General features: G+C 44.7%; 2 protein-coding genes across 8 annotated transcripts in view; both read left to right on the top strand.

Moving 5' to 3' along the window:
* Positions 1 to 2091, top strand: part of LOC308369870 (cationic amino acid transporter 2) — a gene marked incomplete at both ends in the record, with an annotated part of 47814 nt that extends 45723 nt beyond the window's left edge. Inside the window, one exon of the mRNA XM_080844419.1 lies at positions 1982 to 2091. Coding sequence (XP_080700545.1) covers positions 1982 to 2091 — 110 coding nt within the window. The remainder of the gene's footprint in view (positions 1 to 1981) is intronic.
* A 2158-nt stretch (positions 2092 to 4249) lies between these two features.
* Positions 4250 to 20466, top strand: part of LOC308366496 (uncharacterized protein) — a 31350-nt gene continuing 15133 nt past the window's right edge. For 3 of the 7 annotated variants that reach the window (XM_080840212.1, XM_080840211.1, XM_080840210.1), the window contains exons 1-10: positions 4250 to 4310; positions 5556 to 5757; positions 8467 to 8751; positions 12606 to 12686; positions 13154 to 13215; positions 14631 to 14663; positions 16739 to 16812; positions 17293 to 17354; positions 20050 to 20184; positions 20287 to 20412. In XM_080840212.1, coding sequence (XP_080696338.1) covers positions 4273 to 4310; positions 5556 to 5757; positions 8467 to 8751; positions 12606 to 12686; positions 13154 to 13215; positions 14631 to 14663; positions 16739 to 16812; positions 17293 to 17354; positions 20050 to 20184; positions 20287 to 20412 — 1098 coding nt within the window. In that variant the 5' untranslated portion in view covers positions 4250 to 4272. Of the gene's footprint in view, positions 4435 to 5555; positions 5758 to 7491; positions 7518 to 8466; positions 8752 to 9027; positions 9062 to 12602; positions 12687 to 13153; positions 13216 to 14630; positions 14664 to 16738; positions 16813 to 17292; positions 17355 to 20049; positions 20185 to 20286; positions 20413 to 20466 lie in introns of those variants that run through there. The other 4 variants (XM_080840214.1, XM_080840213.1, XM_080840215.1 and 1 more) reach the window with 4 other exon arrangements.

Below are 20466 nucleotides of genomic sequence, written 5' to 3'. Positions count from 1 at the left end.
TCACCACTACAGTTCAACACTACTATTACTACAGTTCACCACTACAGTTCACCACTACAGTTCAACAGTACTATTACTACAGTTCACCACTACAGTTCAACACTACAGTTCACCACTACAGTACAACACTACTATTACTACAGTTCACCACCACAGTTCAACACTACAGTTCAACACCACAGTTCAACACTACAGTTCAACACTACAGTTCAACACTACTATTACTACAGTTCACCACTACAGTTCACCACTACAGTTCAACACTACTATTACTACTGTTCAACACTACAGTTCACCACTACAGTTCACCACTACAGTTCAACACTACTATTACTACAGTTCAACACTACAGTTCAACACTACAGTTCAACACTACTATTACTACAGTTCAACACTACTATTACTACAGTTCAACACTACTTTTACTACAGTTCAACACTACTATTACTACAGTTCAACACTACTATTACTACAGTGTAACACTACTTATTACTACAGTTCAACAATACAGTTCAACACTTCTATTAATACAGTTCAACACTTCTATTAATACAGTTCACCACTACTATTACTACAGTTCCACACTAAAACCAACACTTCATCATACTATTACTACAGTTCAACACTACAGTTCAAAATTACTATTACTACAGTTCAACACTACTTTTACTACAGTTCAACTCTACTATAACTACAGTTCAACACTACTATTACTTCAGTTCAACACTACAGTTCAACACTACTATTACCACAGTTCAACACTACAGTTCAACACTACAGTTCAACACTACTATTACTGCAGTTCAACACTGCAGTTCACCACTACAGTTCACCACTACAGTTCAACACTACTATTACTACAGTTCACCACTACAGTTCACCACTACAGTTCAACAGTACTATTACTACAGTTCACCACTACTATTACTACAGTTCACCACTACAGTTCACCACTACAGTTCAACAGTACTATTACTACAGTTCACCACTACAGTTCAACACTACAGTTCACCACTACAGTACAACACTACTATTACTACAGTTCACCACCACAGTTCAACACTACAGTTCAACACCATAGTTCAACACTACAGTTCAACACTACAGTTCAACACTACTATTACTACAGTTCACCACTACAGTTCACCACTACAGTTCAACACTACTATTACTACTGTTCAACACTACAGTTCACCACTACAGTTCAACACTACTATTACTACAGTTCAACACTACAGTTCAACACTACAGTTCAACACTACTATTACTACAGTTCAACACTACTATTACTACAGTTCAACACTACTATTACTACAGTTCAACACTACTATTACTACAGTGTAACACTACTATTACTACAGTTCAACAATACAGTTCAAGACTACTATTAATACAGTTCACCACTACTATTACTACAGTTCAACACTAAAACCAACACTTCATCATACTATTACTACAGTTCAACACTACAGTTCAAAATTACTATTACTACAGTTCACCACTACAGTTCAACACTACAGTTCAACACTACAGTTCACCACTACAGTTCAACACTACTTCAACACTTCGATCTTCTAATGTTTCTGCCCTCGTGTGTTCAGGTCTGCTGATCTATGTTTCTGCCCTCGTGTGTACAGGTCTTGTGATCTATGTTTCTGCCCTCGTGTGTTCAGGTCTTCTGATCTTCTAATGTTTCTGCCCTCGTGTGTTCAGGTCTGCTGATCTATGTTTCTGCCCTCATGTGTTCAGGTCTCCTGATTTATGTTTCTGCCCTCATGTGTTCAGGTCTGCTGATCTATGTTTCTGCCCTCGTTTGTTCAGGTCTTCTGATCTATGTTTCTGCCCTCGTGTGTTCAGGTCTCCTGATCTTCTGATCTATGTTTCTACCCTCGAGTGTTCAGGTCTTCTGATCTATGTTTCTGCCCTCGTGTGTTCAGGTCTCCTGATCTTCTGATCTATGTGTCTGCCCTTGTGTGTTCAGGTCTGCTGATCTACTTCTCTTACGGAGTCCGCTATAGTGTGCAGAAGCAGCGCATGGAGTCCGACCAGAAGCAGGAACAGGACACTGACCTGCGACAAACCAAACTATAAACTATAACACCTGTAGAGGTTGCTGGAACTACAAGGACAATTCCTCTCTCTTTTGGACGGGACCAATTCCGATTACTTTCGGATGAGGACCAATTTCTTTCTAACGTTTAGTGGCAGAAAAAAATATTTCTGTTGAAAATAAATAATGTTACTTTTACCCTTACCTTCCCCTAAAGAGTATATCCAGAGTGAATTGTTGGTTTAAATGAAGACTCAAATGAAACATACTGCAGTTCACTAACAGTGGATTGCTGCATAATTACAGTTTGTTAAACATTTACATGGCCAGTATTCATGTTTATCTTGTTTTGGCAGAGTGTGTTTTTGTGTGTGTGTATTTTCTAAACTTGTATCCTAAAAAGGCTTTTGTGGAAAGAATGATATTGGAGCTCATAAATATGTATTTATGGTAATATTTCAATTCAGGTAGCATTAATGATAAGAAATACTATGAAAAATATTCATACATAATTAATGTGAATAAACCATAACTGTAATCATTATTCATGTTTGTCAGTGCTGAAGTTAATGTGTCGTTCATGTCAACAAGTGCAGCGAACAATGTGAGCGCAGAGATCCATGACTGTGAAGTGTCATGCAGTAGCTCACATGGACAAACCCCTTAGGACATGACTGAACTGGGTCCTATGAGTGTTAGTGTTTGTGCGTGTTAGCTAATTAATACAGTAGAAGTCATAGTACAGTCCGCCAAAGGTTGTTGGAATTTCATCTCAACAGCCAAAGAGTACACGTCTCCCTTCAGTGTGCCAGAAGCGACGTGCTGATTGGTGGGAATAGTGTATGGTTAGGTCCGAACCACTTTGGCTGTAAGAACACCACAGTTTTAATGATCGCACGGACAGCTAGAGGGCTGTAAGGAGCACTTTGCCGAATTAAACAAAACAGTGCATTGGATTATAATCAAGGACTGTACCAGTTTAAAGGAATGTAAATGCGAGTAGAAAAGGGAATATGACTTTTAATTGACTAGTGGCAGTAGTACCAGACTAAGTCATCCATGGAGGAGCAGGGATTTCAGTGCCTTGTGTGCATTTAGGTCTCATATGTGTAAGTATTTCAGTAGGCTTCACACCTTTCGACAGGGTTAGTTGCCCTTTTAGTACAGGCAAAATAGCGTAATTTTTTCTGCATAGATAATTTCTATAAGGTATCCAGAACAACATACTAAAAGTCCTAAGAAATCCTAGTTGTGGAAATATGTTTAATTCTCATCAATCTGAGATTTGTGGTAATGCATGGCAAAAATACACCTCAAAAATGTTTTCCTTTACTCCTATCAAAATGAAACTTTACACAATGAAAGAACCCATGAAAAGTAAATACATTTTGTATTACAAGTTTCTTTTGAAATTAATTTGAATATGCACATGAGCTTCACACTTGTTGAATATTTCCATAGGCAGAAACACCATTCATATGTATGACAAATACATTGGCCCAATCTTCATCCAATCATCCTACTGCCAATGGGAGATGGCAATGCTGCGTTTAGACTGGCCTGAAAACTGTCTGGCTTGGTAGTACCTGCCTATGCAATCAGGACATATTCAATAAGTGTGACGCTCATGTGCATATTCAAATTCATTTTAAAAGAAACATGTAATACAAAAAAAGTTACTTTTTATGTATACTTTTACTGTGTAAAAGTTTATTGTGGTAGAAGTAAAGGAAAAAATGAATCCTATTTGGGTGTATTTTGGGCATATTCGATTAGTGTATAGCTCATTTGCATATTAAAATTCATTATCAAAGAAGCTTGTAATACAAAAGAAAAATACTTTTCATGGGGACTTTCATTGTTTAAAGTTTTATTTTGATAGGAGTAAAGGAAAAAATTACATTTTTGAGGTGTATTTTTGCCATGCATTATTAGCACACATATCAGAATGATGAGAATTAAACATATTTCCTCAACTAGGATTTCTTAGGACTTTTAGATGTTGTTCTGGACAAAAAAAAAACTTTTACAATGAATTCTATTTTTGGCTCCAAAATGGGCTATTTTGCCTGGACTTTTTTTGATGAATGATATTCACGTTTGAGACACTACACTACCTTTAAAGAATTTAGAACAGGCGAATCACGAAGGTACCACAAAGTAAGACGAACCCTTCGGACCCAACACGCCCACTGTTGACAAAATGGCGTCAACCTGTATACATGTCTTGGGATATTATTAATGTAATTCTGCGTCCCAGGTAAATACCATGTCGTTTTATTAATGTTTGGTAACCATCTAAGTTGGGTTAACTAGGTTTTTCTAACCATTACAACATTGCCTAATTAACTATCCGACTTGCCGTCTAGGGCCCTGTAACGTTGGTAAGTATAAGTTATTGAGATCGCTAACGTAAAGCCAAGCGTTGGCATACTTCGCTGTGTTCGCGTATGTTGATCGCTATCGTAACGTTATGCTGCACGTGTTAAATAAATGGACTCTATCTTAGGATATAGAAGTAGTCAGGCAGCTACCGAGTTGCGAAATCTCCTATCAGCTGCACGTTTACTGTGACTGTTTAGGTGGTAGCTTAGCATTATATCGCCATTTTGGACTATATGAGAAGTTGGATATTTTTGCCGCCTTCAATTCATTCAATTAATGCTGAATTATCTGTATGTGTGCATAGATAAACTCTCCAGCTAACGAAGCCGACCTTTTTAGCACATCTTCACGCATGTATTGTTGGACAGTAGTCCCTCTTCGTATGTAGCCTCTTTAGCGTTGTACCTGGCGAAGTTAGTAGGCAGACATACTTCCAAACAGTTGTTCCAGTTGGACAGTTCTATGCTTAAACCCCATCTAGTTGACTGAGAAGTGCTGCGTCCCACCTTGCATTGGAACGTTCCTAGTCTAAGGGTTGATTTGTAATTTGCACATACAGAGGCAACATGATCTCTTCCCTGAAACCGTTTGCCATCCTATGTTTTTGCAAGCTGACGAAATGTAGTTTAAACACCGAGTGGAAAGAAACGTAGCAGGACTTGTATCAATTCAAAACGAGAGCACAGATCATCTGAAAGAGTTGGCATTAATGTATGTGAACACCTTTAAAATGGAAAAACCTCAGACCATGTATGTCCATTTGGCCACCGATGTCCTGTGGTAGCTGAACTGGTGCATCATCAGTGTTGTGTTGGTCAGGAAGTTAAAGCACAGTGTTCTGGGACATAGAGTAGCCGGTTGGAATTTTGTTCAGATATGGAAGATGTTCAGTTGCCTTGTCAGATTGGGTTGGGGCTAGAATGGGCCGTATTCTAATCTTCCTCACATTCAGAGGAGGTGATGGCGTGGTACTGCTGGCCCAATGGAACCGTATGTTCCCACAAGAACCCATGCGCTGTAAACAGGAACCCATGTGCTGTAAACAGGAACCCATGTGCTGTAGACAAGACACCATATTATCAACAATGTTTGACCTTTGACCTCTCCCACATTTTCTCAGTGACCCCATTAGTGAAGTCGTCGTCATGGAGAGGTCACGTGACCCCGCTGCTCTGGACGCCCAGTCGCCCGTGACAACCACCAGTCTGTTCGCTGAGCTTGGATTGGCTCCGGAGGACGTGGATGCTCTGGCCCAGATCCCCGAGAACGAGATCAGCATCGAGACCCTCCCCTACCTCATCATGCAGCTCAAGGCTAAGAAGGTACGCTAATCCCCCCCCTCCGCTACCTCATCATGCAGGCTAGGCTAATGCTACCCCCCCCCCCCACCTCATCATGCAGGCTAGGCTAACACTACCCCCCCCCCCCCCCACCTCATCATGCAGGCTAGGCTAACACTAACATCCCCCCCCCCCCCACCTCATCATGCAGCTCAAGGCTAAGAAGGTACGCTAACCCCCCCCCCCCCCCCTCATCATGCAGCTCAAGGCTAAGGAGGTACGCTAATCCCCACCCCCCCTCCCCTACCTCTTCATGCAGGCTAGGCTAACGCTACCCCCTCCCCTACCTCATCATGCAGGCTAGGCTACGCTAACGCTAACCCCCCCTCCCCTACCTCATCATGCAGCTCAAGGCTAAGAAGGTACGCTAACCCCCCCTCCCCTACCTCATCATGCAGCTCAAGGCTAAGAAGGTACGCTAACCCCCCCTCCCATACCTCATCATGCAGCTCAAGGTTAAGAAGGTACGCTAACCCCCCCTCCCATACCTCATCATGCAGCTCAAGGCTAAGAAGGTATGCTAACCTCCCCTCCCCTACCTCATCATGCAGGCTAGGCTAATGCTACCCCCCCCCCCCTCCTCTACCTCATCATGAAGGCTAGGCTAACACTAACACCTCCCCTCCCCTACCTCATCATGCAGGCTAGGCTACGCTAACCCCCCCTCCCCTACCTTATCATGCAGCTCAAGGCTAAGAAGGTACTCTAACCCCCCCTCCCCTACCTCATCATGCAGCTCAAGGCTAAGAAGGTACGCTAACCCCCCCTCCCCTACCTCTTCATGCAGGCTAGGCTAACACTAACACCTCCCCTCCCCTACCTCATCATGCAGGCTAGGCTACGCTAACCCCCCCCTCCCCTACCTTATCATGCAGCTCAAGGCTAAGAAGGTACTCTAACCCCCCCTCCCCTACCTCATCATGCAGCTCAAGGCTAAGAAGGTATGCTAACCCCCCCTCCCCTACCTCATCATGCAGGCTAGGCTAAAGCTACCCCCCACCCCTCCCCACCTTATCATGCAGGCTAGGCTAACGCTACCCCCTCCCCTACCTCATCATGCAGGCTAGGCTAACACTCAAACCCCCCTACCTCATCATGCAGCTCAAGGCTAAGAAGGTATGCTAACCCCCCCTCCCCTACCTCATCATGCAGGCTAGGCTAAAGCTACCCCCCACCCCTCCCCTACCTCATCATGCAGGCTAGGCTAACACTAAACCACCCCTACCTCATCATGCAGCTCAAGGCTAAGAAGGTACGCTAATCCCCCCCCTCCCCTACCTCATCATGCAGGCTAGGCTAACGCTACCCCCCACCCCTCCCATACCTCATCATGAAGGCTAGGCTAACACTAACCCCCCTCCCCTACCTCATCATGCAGGCTAGGCTACGCTAACACTAACCCCCCCCCCCCTCCCCTACATCATCATGCAGGCTAGGCTACGCTAACACTAACCCCCCCCCCCCCTCCCCTACCTCATCATGCAGGCTAGGCTACGCTAACACTAACCCCCCCCCCCCCCCTCCCCTACCTCATCATGCAGGCTAGGCTACGCTAACACTAACCTCCCCCCTCCCCTACCTCATCATGCAGCTCAAGGCTAAGAAGGTATGCTAACCCCCCCTCCCCTACCTCATCATGCAGGCTAGGCTAAAGCTACCCCCCACCCCTCCCCTACCTCATCATGCAGGCTAGGCTAACACTAAACCACCCCTACCTCATCATGCAGCTCAAGGCTAAGAAGGTACGCTAATCCCCCCCCTCCCCTACCTCATCATGCAGGCTAGGCTAACGCTACCCCCCACCCCTCCCCTACCTCATCATGCAGGCTAGGCTACGCTAACACTAACCCCCCTCCCCTACCTCATCATGCAGGCTAGGCTACGCTAACACTAACCCCCCCTCCCCCCTCCCCTACCTCATCATGCAGGCTAGGCTACGCTAACACTAACCCCCCCCCCCTCCCCTACCTCATCATGCAGGCTAGGCTACGCTAACACTAACCCCCCTCCCCTACCTAATCATGCAGGCTAGGCTGCGCTAACACTAACCCCCCCCCCCTACCTCATCATGCAGCTCAAGCCTAAGAAGGTACGCTAATCCCCCCCCTCCCCTACCTCATCATGCAGGGTAGGCTAACGCTACCCCCCACCCCTCCCCTACCTCATCATGCAGGCTAGGCTACGCTAACACTAACCCCCCTCCCCTACCTCATCATGCAGGCTAGGCTACGCTAACACTAACCCCCCCCCCCCCCCCCTCCCCTACCTCATCAAGCAGGCTAGGCTACGCTAACACTAACCCCCCTCCCCTACCTAATCATGCAGGCTAGGCTGCGCTAACACTAACCCCCCCCCCCCACCTCATCATGCAGGCTAGGCTACGCTAACACTAACCCCCCCCCCCCTCCCCTACCTCATCATGCAGGCTAGGCTACGCTAACACTAAACCCCCCCCCCCCCCCCTACCTCATCATGCAGGCTAGGCTACGCTAACACTAACCCCCCCCCCCCTCCCCTACCTCATCATGCAGGCTAGGCTACGCTAACACTAACCCCCCCCCCTCTCCTACCTCATCATGCAGGCTAGGCTACGCTAACACTAACCCCCCCCCCCTCCCCTACCTCATCATGCAGGCTGGGCTAAGAAGGTAGACTAACTGAGGTGGTTTGTCTCTCTTCTCTCACACACAGGCTGGCATCCCAGCGCCCACAACCACCAAATCTGATGATGCCCCCTCTCGTCGTCATGACGACAGTAACAACTCCTCCACCTCTCGCCATGACCACAGCAGCACCCCCACTGGCCCTTCCTCCTCCACAACAAACAAAACTGGGAGGTCGTCGTCAGGGGCAACCAGAGGTCATGGAGAAGGTGATGGAGGTCACAGGAGCCGGCGGGAGCTCAAGGGGCACAACAAGAGTCTGAGAGACAAGTGGTACCCCAATGGCCTTCCCAAGATGCCCTTCTCCTGCCAGGTACCCATAACACACACACACACCTCACACACACACACACGCACACACTACACACACACACACACACACACACGCACACACACGCACACACTGCACACACACACACACACGCACACACTGCACACACACACACACACACACACACTGCACACACACACTGCACACACACTGCACACACGCGCACACACACACACTGCACACTCACACTGCACACACACTGCACACACGCGCACACACACACACACACACACACACACACTAGAGAGAGAAGTGGTACCCCAATGGCCTTCCCAAGATGCCCTTCTCCTGCTAGATACCCATAACACACACACACACACACACACACTAATAATGTTCCTGTGATGGAACCTTTTCTGCCCACCCTCTCTCTCTGTGTGGTTCTTGAAGGGAAACTTGAATCTGCTTCTCATAAACTTGTTGCAACTTTTTCTAGGAAGTTGGAGATGATGGGCAGGTGGTTTATAAAGTGTGAGAGGGAGGAGCTGAGATGATGGGCAGGTGGTTTATAAAGTGTGAGAGGGAGGAGCTGAGATGATGGGCAGGTGGTTTATAAAGTGTGAGAGGGAGGAGCTGAGATGATGTGCAGGTGGTTTATAAAGTGTGAGAGGGAGGAGCTGAGATGATGGGCAGGTGGTTTATAAAGTGTGAGAGGGAGGAGCTGAGATGATGGGCAGGTGGTTTATAAAGTGTGAGAGGGAGGAGCTGAGATGATGGGCAGGTGGTTTATAAAGTGTGAGAGGGAGGAGCTGAGTTGATGGGCAGGTGGTTTATAAAGTGTGAGAGGGAGGAGCTGAGATGATGGGCAGGTGGTTTATAAAGTGTGAGAGGGAGGAGCTGAGATGATGGGCAGGTGGTTTATAAAGTGTGAGAGGGAGGAGCTGAGATGATGGGCAGGTGGTTTATAAAGTGTGAGAGGGAGGAGCTGAGCTTTTCCTTCTCTTTATTAATGTAAAGGTGTGTGTGTGTGTGTGTGTGTGTGTGTTATTAATGTAAAGGTGTAAACTAGGGGTGGGGGAAAAAATCGATTATTCGATTTTAATCGATTCTCTCAAACGATTCTGTCTCGATTCAGAAAAGTTCATAATCGATTTTGTAATTTAAAAAAAAAAAAAAATTTTTTTTTTTTTTTTTTTTTTTTTTTTTACACATCCATTTTATGTTGAAATGCAAGCTGCATCGATTATTGGATTCTTCATAGAAAGTCAAAATTGTGACAAGGAAAAGCTTTTTCTTTCATAAAAAATAGAGAAGGTAATTCATCTGTTGATTTTCTTTAATTATCAAACACAAAGTAGGAAGTGTAGCAAAGACTCTAAGTAGCAAACTCAAATGTTTTAAAAGTCGAAATGGATTGATAATCGTTTTATCGGTTTCAAATTGATAATCGTTTTTTTTACACATCCATTTCATGTTGAAATGCAATTATCGATTGATTATCGAATATCAATTCGAAACGGATAAAACTATTATCGATGCATTTTGACTATTGAATCATTTGAGTTTGCAACTCAGAGTCTAAATTGAAGAAAATCAACAGATGAATTACCTTCGCTATTTGCTTTATTAGAGTAAAAGCTTTTAATGGTCACAATTTTGACTTTCTATGAGCAATGCAATAGTCTGCAGTGTAACACCCACCAACGTAATAACTTCCCACCAACGTAATAACCCTGCCAACGTAATAAAAAAGTGTGCATTTTAGACGTAATAGCCCGGCCAACGTAATCATTTCCTGCCAACGTAATAATTCTTGCCTCCTGCCAACGTAATACACAGCTTCCTGCCAACGTAATAAGTATTACATTGGCAGGAAATGATTACGTTGGTGGGAAGTGTAACACCCACCAACGTAATAACTTCCCACCAACGTAATAACCCTGCCAACGTAATAAAAAAGTGTGCATTTTAGACGTAATAGCCCGGCCAATGTAATAATTTCCTGCCAACGTAATAATTCTTGCCTCCTGCCAACGTAATACACAGCTTCCTGCCAACGTAATAAGTATTACATTGGCAGGAAATGATTACGTTGGTGGGAAGTGTAACACCCACCAATGTAATAACTTCCCACCAACGTAATAACCCTGCCAACATAATAAAAACGTGTGCATTTCAGATGTAATAGCTTGACCAAGCTTGAGAAGTCTTACATTTTGTTACATTTTGTCCCACCAATGTAATACATTTGATAATTTGCTTAATAGATTCCACTGGGCAGTAAGCTCTTATTTGTATTGAAGACTTTGTTCCCAATGACATTCTCATCTCTTGTCTGACACATTTAATTATACAGTTTTGAACAATAATACAAAGAAATAGTGATGGCAACAAAGTTAACTTAGATGGCAACAAAGTCTACATGCAAATGCAACCCTAATTCAGGGCCCTGTTTCTCGACAGGTTAGTTGCTAACTAAGTTAGCAACTTACTTGGCTGCAATGCAATGTCCCATTGGCAACTTACTAAGTTGCTACTTAGTTAGCAACTAACCTGTCGAGAAACAGGGCCCAGTTAATGAATAAAAGTATTTTGATTCGTTTGTGCGTCGTTTGTGCACGATTGTGCAGGCAAAATGAGCGTTTGTGCACAAACCGTCTTTAAGATATTTAACTTTTAGGACTTAACATAAATAAAATGACAAAACCAAACAAAGTGACATACAAATGGTTTGTGCACAAACGTTAATTTTACCCACACACATGCACAAACAATTCCAAGCATTTTTGAGTCATTTGGATGTTGACGGGGTGCTGCGTCACCTACTTCCAAAAAATTAAAAGTTAAATTATATAAAAACGGTTTGTGCACAAACGTTAATTTTGCCTGCACAATCGTGCACAAACGAAGCACAAACGATTCCAACCATTTTCGAGTCATTTGGATGTTGAGGGGGTGCTGAGTAGCCTATGGTCAATTAAGGTCACAAAGTTAAATAGGCTATCTTAAAGGCGGTTTGTGCACAAACGCTCATTTTGCCTGCACAATCGAAGGCCTACCAGAAAACAGTGGAAAAGAGGCATATATCTGTATGGTTAAATGTGTCAGATAAGAGATGAGAATCCTGACATGTCTTTGCCCCTTCAATACAAATAAAAACTTACTACCCAGTGGAATCTATTGATGATCAAATGTATTACATTGGTGGGACAAAATGTAACAAAATATAAGACTTCTCAAGCTTGGCCGGACCATAACATCTGAAATGCACACTTTTTTTTATAACGTTGGCAGGATTTTTACGTTGGTGGGAAGCTTTACGTTGGTGGGTGTTACACTTCCCACCAACGTAATTATTTCCTGCCAACGTAATAAGTATTACGCTGGCAGGAAGCTGTGTATTACGTTGGCAGGAGGCAAGAATTATTACGTTGGCAGGAAATTATTACGTTGGCCGGGCTATTACGTCTGAAATGCACACTTTTTTATTACGTTGGCAGGGTTATTACGTTGGTGGGAAGTTATTACGTTGGTGGGTGTTACAATGCAGCTTGCATTTCAACATAAAATGGATGTGTAAAAAAAAATAAAAATAAATTTTTTTTAAATTACAAAATCGATTTTAAATCGATAATCGATTATCGATTTTAAATCGAATCGTTGACCTCTGAATCGATTTCGAATCGAATCGTGAGGTGCCAAGAGATTCCCACCCCTAGTGTAAACCCTGTCATGTTTTATTTTTTAGTGTAGTAATTGTGTGATAAAGTGGGTCAATGGTTTGATGAAGTAGTTTTAACCCTCTCCCTCCCTCTCTCTCTCTCTCTCTCTCCCCCTCTCTCCCTCCCTTTCTCTCTCTCCCTCTCCCTATCATTCCCTCTCTCCTCCTGTCTCAGATGGCTGATTTCCATGGTGATGAGCCCCACTCTTTCCCCCACACCTGCAGTCTCTGCCAATGCAAGGTCAACTCCAAAAAGGTGTGTGTGTGTGTGTGTGTGTGTGTGTATGTACTGTAAGATTCTGTGTGTATGTACTGGAAGACTGTGTGTCTGTTTGTACTGGAAGACTGTGTGTGTATGTACTGGAAGATTCTGTGTGTATGCACTGGAAGACTGTGTGTGTGTGTGTGTTTACTGTAAGACTGTGTGTGTATTGTGAAACTGTAAAACTGTGTGTGTGACTGACGTAATAGAGAGAGAGAACCCTTGTTGACTTTTTTTCACCCATATCTCCTTTCCCTCTGTCTGTCTGTCTGTATGTCTGTCTGTCTGTCTTCCTGTCTGTCTGCCTGTCTCTCTGTCTGTCTGTGTGTCTGTGTGTCTGTCTGTCTGCCTGTCTGTCGCTCTGTCTCGTGTGTGTGTGTGTGTCTGTCTGTGTGTCTGTCTCTCTGTCTGTCTGTGTCTCTCTGTCTGTGTGTCTCTCTGTCGGTCTGTCTGTCTCTCAGACGTGGAAAGACCACCTCCACGGTGTCCGCCATGAGTCCTCCAGGAAGGAGCTCTTGCGCCTGTAAGTAAATAAGCAGCTACTAGTTACTACATCTAAACACCGCTTTACTAGGCTGGGGGGTGGAGAGGTGGAGGGGTGAGGGGTAGAGGGGTGGTGCTGTAGTTGGATGGGGGGGTGGAGGGATAGAGAGATGGAGGGGTGGTGCTGTAGTTGGATGGGGGGTATAGAGAGGTGGAGGGGTGGTGCTGTAGTTGGATGGGGGGGATAGAGAGGTGGAGGGGTGGAGGAGTAGTTGGATGGGGGGGATAGAGAGGTGGAGGGGTAGTTGGATGGGGGTATAGAGAGGTGGAGGGGTGGAGGAGTAGTTGGATGGGGGGATAGAGAGGTGGAGGGGTGGTGCTGTAGTTGGATGGGGGGTATAGAGAGGTGGAGGGGTGGTGCTGTAGTTGGATGGGGGGGATAGAGAGGTGGAGGGGTGGAGGAGTAGTTGGATGGGGGGGATAGAGAGGTGGAGGGGTAGTTGGATGGGGGGATAGAGAGGTGGAGGGGTGGAGGAGTAGTTGGATGGGGGGGATAGAGAGGTGGAGGGGTGGTGCTGTAGTTGGATGGGGGTATAGAGAGGTGGAGGGGTGGAGGAGTAGTTGGATGGGGGGGATAGAGAGGTGGAGGGGTGGTGCTGTAGTTGGATGGGGGGTATAGAGAGGTGGAGGGGTGGTGCTGTAGTTGGATGGGGGGGATAGAGAGGTGGAGGGGTGGAGGAGTAGTTGGATGGGGGGGATAGAGAGGTGGAGGGGTAGTTGGATGGGGGGATAGAGAGGTGGAGGGGTGGAGGAGTAGTTGGATGGGGGGATAGAGAGGTGGAGGGGTAGTTGGATGGGGGTATAGAGAGGTGGAGGGGTGGAGGAGTAGTTGGATGGGGGGGATAGAGAGGTGGAGGGGTAGTTGGATGGGGGGATAGAGAGGTGGAGGGGTGGAGGAGTAGTTGGATGGGGGGGATAGAGAGGTGGAGGGGTAGTTGGATGGGGGTATAGAGAGGTGGAGGGGTGGAGGAGTAGTTGGATGGGGGGGATAGAGAGGTGGAGGGGTAGTTGGATGGGGGGATAGAGAGGTGGAGGGGTGGAGGAGTAGTTGGATGGGGGGGATAGAGAGGTGGAGGGGTAGTTGGATGGGGGTATAGAGAGGTGGAGGGGTGGTGCTGTAGTTGGATTGGGGGATAGAGAGGTGGAGGAGTAGTTGGATGGGGGGGATAGAGAGGTGGAGGGGTAGTTGGATGGGGGGATAGAGAGGTGGAGGGGTGGTGCTGTAGTTGGATCGGGGGGATAGAGAGGTGGAGGGGTGGAGGTGTAGTTGGATCGGGGGGATAGAGAGGTGGAGGGGTGGAGGAGTAGTTGGATGGGGGGATAAAGGGGTTACCATGGAGATGGATGGATGGGTGAATGAATGATGGCTGATTTCTACTCTTGTCCTTCCTGCAGATTTCCCACCTGGGATCCTTACCAGCAAGGAACGTAAGTCTCCTCTCACACAGACACAGACACAGACACAGACACAGACACAGACACAGACACAGACACAGACACAGACACAGACACAGACACAGACACAGACACAGACACAGACACAGACACAGACACAGACACAGACACAGACACAGACACAGACACAGACACAGACACAGACACAGACACAGACACAGACACGGGCCGGAGTAGGGACACTTTTTAGCCCGGGAATTAGTTCAGCTCTTACTATCCTGTAGTTTTTTTTTTTATTAATACCATGGTTAAACAAATAATGTAAAGGTTAAATAATAATCCACTTAAGCTAAGAAGTTAACGAAAAATATTTCACAATTCCACAAGGATAGGTTGATCAATTAACAAAAGCAGAAATAAATAAATAAAGCATTTGAAACATATCACACTCTTCAACAAGGAGGCATATTGAACTAATGTTTACAGTTCAACTCACAGTACAGTATAGTTACATTGCGAATAGCACCAACAGCATCTACACTAAAGCATCAGTAACCACCTAAGCAGTGCACTGGTTTCAGCCACTTTATCTACTATATAACTGTGTCGTTGCTTATAGACATGAGGATTTCCTTCTCTGTGCACATTAATATGAAAGCCTTCAAGTTGTCCTGACTCAATGAGCTTCGTAGCCTATTCTTCACAAATGTTAAAATTGAGAAGCTTCTCTTACTTGCAATCTGTGTGATGGACAAAGTCAACAGAAACTTTGTCCAAAGCTAACCCAATGACATGATACGCATCTGTGAGGAGGTTGTACTGTGAGAGTATTAAGTGGACACAAATGGCACAGTTTTGCAGGAGGAACAGGTCCTGCTTTCAAGCTCCATCTCTGATTCTTCCATATATGGTAGTCCGCCACTATACTCCTGACCTTCCTGTGCCACCTCACTACATGCCCTGACAGTATAACCTTCAAGAAAGGACTTTTTCAGTCTCTTCCAATGGTATGCCAAGCTAGACAGCTACGTTTGTAATGTGCTAACAGTAGCTCTGTCATCTAACGTAAGCCGACATTTGCTGATTTCCTGGAGTGCTGAGTTAGGGAGCCCATTTATCTTTATTTCAGGAAAGTTTTTAGGGTCAAGACAAGCGAAATGAGGCAAGTTTTGCATTTGTTGAAATCCTCCTATGCATGCTACCTGCCACAGTGTCCATAACAACATTATGGACATTCACCTCAAAGGCAGCATCAGATGAGGCTACTGGTTCATCATCTAAAATCTCCCCTGGCATTCTTTTCTTTCATCAAGTACTGTCATATACTGCTCTTTCTTACATTAAATAATTTGAATTCATATTGTTTACTCTGTTATCCTCTCATGGCCTCCTCATTGCAAATTTCACGTTCATTATTTTCAGCAGGAGTCATTTTACTGCATACACAGATCAAGTTTGAGTTTTTGCATAATATTTGCGAAGTCTAGTGATCGCCATGTATTGGGTATAAAAAGGCTAATTTAATATTTTGCTTGCAAATAGGTTGACGCTGCAACGATATTAACCAACGCTACAACGTTAGCCGAATAGTTACGTTGCTTATCATTAGGCCTATGTCTCTCTTTACCAGTTGCCACTTGTGTTTGTCCTCTTAAATCGGTAAGGGCAGCATTTGGCAGCATCCTCCTCCAAAGCCTTTCTTTTTTTCAACCTGGCTTTTTCAGCCCCTCCTGGCCTTTCCCTCCCATCCATCCTCCCTGCCTCGTATCGTTGCGGTAGGGCCAGCCCATCGGTAGCCTATCTGAGAGAACTTTTTTGGAAATGACGGGCTATGGACCCAACCAACTGTATTTGGGAAGGGAGAACTTCCTCGCATGGTACAACCCATGCAGAGGCTGCTGTGTCATAATGCACAACGTGTGTAGCCTACTTTAAGAGAATTCTCCCGATTACCCACCCCGGGCCCAGACACAGACACAGACACAGACACAGACACAGACACAGACACAGACACAGACACAGACACAGACACAGACACAGACACAGACACAGACACAGACACAGACACAGACACAGACACAGATGCTTGATTTTCTCCATCCTCTCAGGTCGTCCCTCTATCCCAATGACACAGACCGCAGACCTGGGCGCTCCTCCCTCAAACGCCCGAACCGTAACACAGGTAACTCACTACTCAGTAGCCCAGCTGACAAAGAACGATGTTAATCGTAAAGAGCTTGCTGGTTTTATTTTAATCATAAAGAGCTTGCTGGTTTTATTTTGATCGTAAAGAGCTTGCTGGTTTTATGTAAATCATAAAGAGCTTGCTGGTTTTATTTTAATCGTAAAGAGCTTGCTAGTTTTATGTGAATCGTAAAGAGCTTGCTGGTTTTATTTTAATCGTAAAGAGCTTGCTGGTTTTATGTAAATCGTAAAGAGCTTGCTGGTTTTATTTTAATCGTAAAGAGCTTGCTGGTTTGATGTAAATCGTAAAGAGCTTGCTGGTTTGATGTAAATCGTAAAGAGCTTGCTGGTTTGATGTAAATCGTAAAGAGCTGTCTGGTTTGATGTAAATCGTAAAGAGCTTGCTGGTTGGATGTTAATCGTAAATAGCTTGCTGGTTTGATGCAAATCTTAAAGTCCTCTCTTGCCTTCTTCTCAGGTGGACCGGTCCCCAGCTCCGACCCGCCCAAACCCAAGAGGGTGTTATCAGGCCCACTGAAGGTCAGCCCTTATTCTACTCTTACTGTGTCAGTTATGGGATCGGCCCTGTTACACCAGGTTTTTATTGCTCTTAGCTTGACAGTTCTCTCCCTTGTACGTTGCTTTGGACAAAAGCGTCTGCCAAATGACTAAATGTAGATTTGGAGGTGGACAAGTGTGAAGTCTGGCCCAGATAGCCATGGTAGAGTGTATGGTTGTGCCCTTGATAGCCATGGTAGAGTGTATGGTTGTGCCCTTGATAGCCATGATAGAGTGTATGGTTGTGCCCTTGATAGCCATGGTAGAGTGTATGGTTGTGCCCTTGATAGCCATGGTAGAGTGTATGGTTGTGCCCTTGATAGCCATGGTAGAGTGTATGGTTGTGCTTTAATGGATGCTTTAAGGCAGGGGTTCTCAACCTTTTCTACTAAGGCCCATCTATTGGTATTTGCGCGATCGTAGGCCTCCTTGGTCTGTGACACACGTATAGTTACCAAGTAGCTTGCCTTCAAAGCACTCTTTTCTTTTGAAATATTCCACCGGCTATCAGTGAGTAGGGATGGGTATCGTTTGGGTTTTTTCCGATACCGGTACATAACCGATACTTTTAAAACGATACCGGTGCCAGAACCGATACTTTTTTTTTTTTTTTTAATTAAAGACATTAGGCTTATTTATTGCCAAGGCAAATAGTTTTCTTCAAATTTAACAATAAATTAACTGTATAAGGTATACTATAAATAAAAATAAATACAAAACACTTGGCTTCAAACCTTTTAACTTCAACTATGAACAATATATTAACTTATAACAACTGTTTACAGTATACTATATAAATAAATACATAACACACTCTGTACACACACTTCACACTTCAGTAATACTTTTGCAGAAATATGAGCATGTTTGCCTTCAGAGTAAAAAAAATATTAATTAGTTTGCATTTATTTAAACCCACTGGTTTCGTGAATGTTTACTGCCCCTTTAAGAGTTTACACGCAATTTTGTTGTTGCATATGCTGCACGTCGCGTTGTTTGAATCTTTTTGTGCGAAATACAGCCACACTTTTGATCGTTTACCTTTCGACATTTTCTCCGTTATATTGATGGCTAGCTCTGTTTGTGCTTGCTCTGTGCAAGGCTGCCTGCTCTTCGCTGTCAGACTGTTGCAATGTTATTGTAGCGTCCGAGTGCTCTCTTAAGAACTCACATTGAGAAGGAATATCTTTGGATGAGACGGTAGCTCTCCGTTTAATAAAGCGTATCCAACTTCTGCTTAGAACAACCACACTTATCTTGAAACCGAAACCACACGCAAGTCAACCCATTACCATGGCAACTACTCAACACAAATCTCGTTTCCACTAGTCCCATACGGAATGCAGCGTGAGCGACACAGGCGAGAGTCTACATTGGGAGATGGAGCAGTTTTATATGTGCCCCACGAAATCTGTTAGCAACACAAAAAAGTATACAGATCGTACTCAGAAAGATCTACGCCACTAACGTTACATCTCGTTAGCTATCGCTAGTTTTGTTAATTTATAAAAATTTAAATTAAAAAAAAATTAAAAAAAAAAAAAAAAATCTGCTCAGGCACCGAAAGGAAGCACCGAAATCTGCGTTGCATTTCGGTCCGGGTAGGTATCGGTTGTATGGAACCGGTGCCGTATTGGTACCGGTTCTCGGTACCCAACCCTATCAGTGAGTGCTGGATGTCGCGTCTCCAAATATTGCTTCAGATCTTAAAGTTTGAGCGCCTCATTAGACAGTGTAGGCGGCGGTAGGCAACTCCACCACCGGAGAGGCTAAGCAGAGGAGTTTGACTTTGTGTGACGCACAATAAACAAATCCACTGTCCGCTGCTTTTAGGTTTGATTTCTCGTTCTTAGATTTATTGTTTGAAACAAGCATCAGGTTTACAGATGATATTCCCAGTGGATTGACTTGACGGTCAACAAAAATGTGATCTCCTTCTCTCACCCTCTCTACATACTCCATACTAACTCACCGGTGCTCAGGTGCCTATATCCATTCATACATTTCTCACGTGACATGCCCACAGTCCCACGTGTGTCAGAATAAAAGCTTTAGTGCAAAACGTCAATAACCACTAACGGACCTGAAACATGGCCGCTTCAGACAGTGTTAAAACATGGATACTTGACACACTGCACACTGTGCTCAACATCCTCACCTCCATTCACAAAACCAAATCACATATAATCAGGGTTGTATTTATGCTGAATGTTAGTAGTTTCTGGTTTATGACGGTACCAGTGCTGTCATTCTTTCGCTTGAGAAACTTCTTAATTTTTCCGCTAATATCGCCACAGAGTAGAACGTTTCCTTACTGAGCGCATAAACTTGATGACGCTGTAAAGTTCGAACAAGATAGGATATTATTTTCATGATCTGTCTGTTATGCCTATTTATACATTTTCAATTGTGTTTAAAACATCAAATTTGAATCAAACTTTTTTTAATATTGTCCCACTAGAAAGGGCTGCGCGGTCCACCAATAGGCCACAGCCCAGTGGTTGAGTAACACTGCTTTAAGGGATCCTACATCCTCACAGGTAGTCTAAGAGCTGCCATTTACTCTTGTGGATACGTGCTGTTTAACAAACTCACACACACACACACACACACACACAGCCACACACACACACATATGATTGTGCTGTTTAAAACACTCTGTCCATCTCCTCACTAGCCCCTCCAGCGGCCCGTCTTCAGAACCAGAGTGGTCGTCACCAAGTTCCCTCTTGGCTCCGTCACGGTCAAAGACTTACTAGAACTGGCAGAACCATTTGGAACAGTGGTCAAACATCTGGTGTTCCCCTCCAAGGTGTGTGTGTGTGTGTGTCTGTGTGTGTGATTGTGTGTATAATTTATTCTTAAACACTCAAAACTAGTATGCAAAGCTGAATACATCTATCCATCCATCCAGGGTTTTCTGGAGTTCAACTCGCACACTGAGGCTCACGCCATGGTGTCTCATTTCTACGACAAGTTGGACTTCACCAAGCAACACAAGATCTACGTCTACCTCTCACCTACCGTTGCCAGCATACAGGTTGCGTGTGTGTGTGTGTGTGTGTGTGTGTGTGCTAACCCCAACACTAATAGT

Source organism: Sprattus sprattus (genome assembly GCF_963457725.1).
Source record: "Sprattus sprattus genome assembly, chromosome: 1".
Taxonomy (NCBI): Eukaryota; Metazoa; Chordata; class Actinopteri; order Clupeiformes; family Clupeidae; genus Sprattus; species Sprattus sprattus.
Note: the sequence above shows the minus strand (reverse complement) of the source record. Positions and strands in the feature narration are given on the sequence as shown.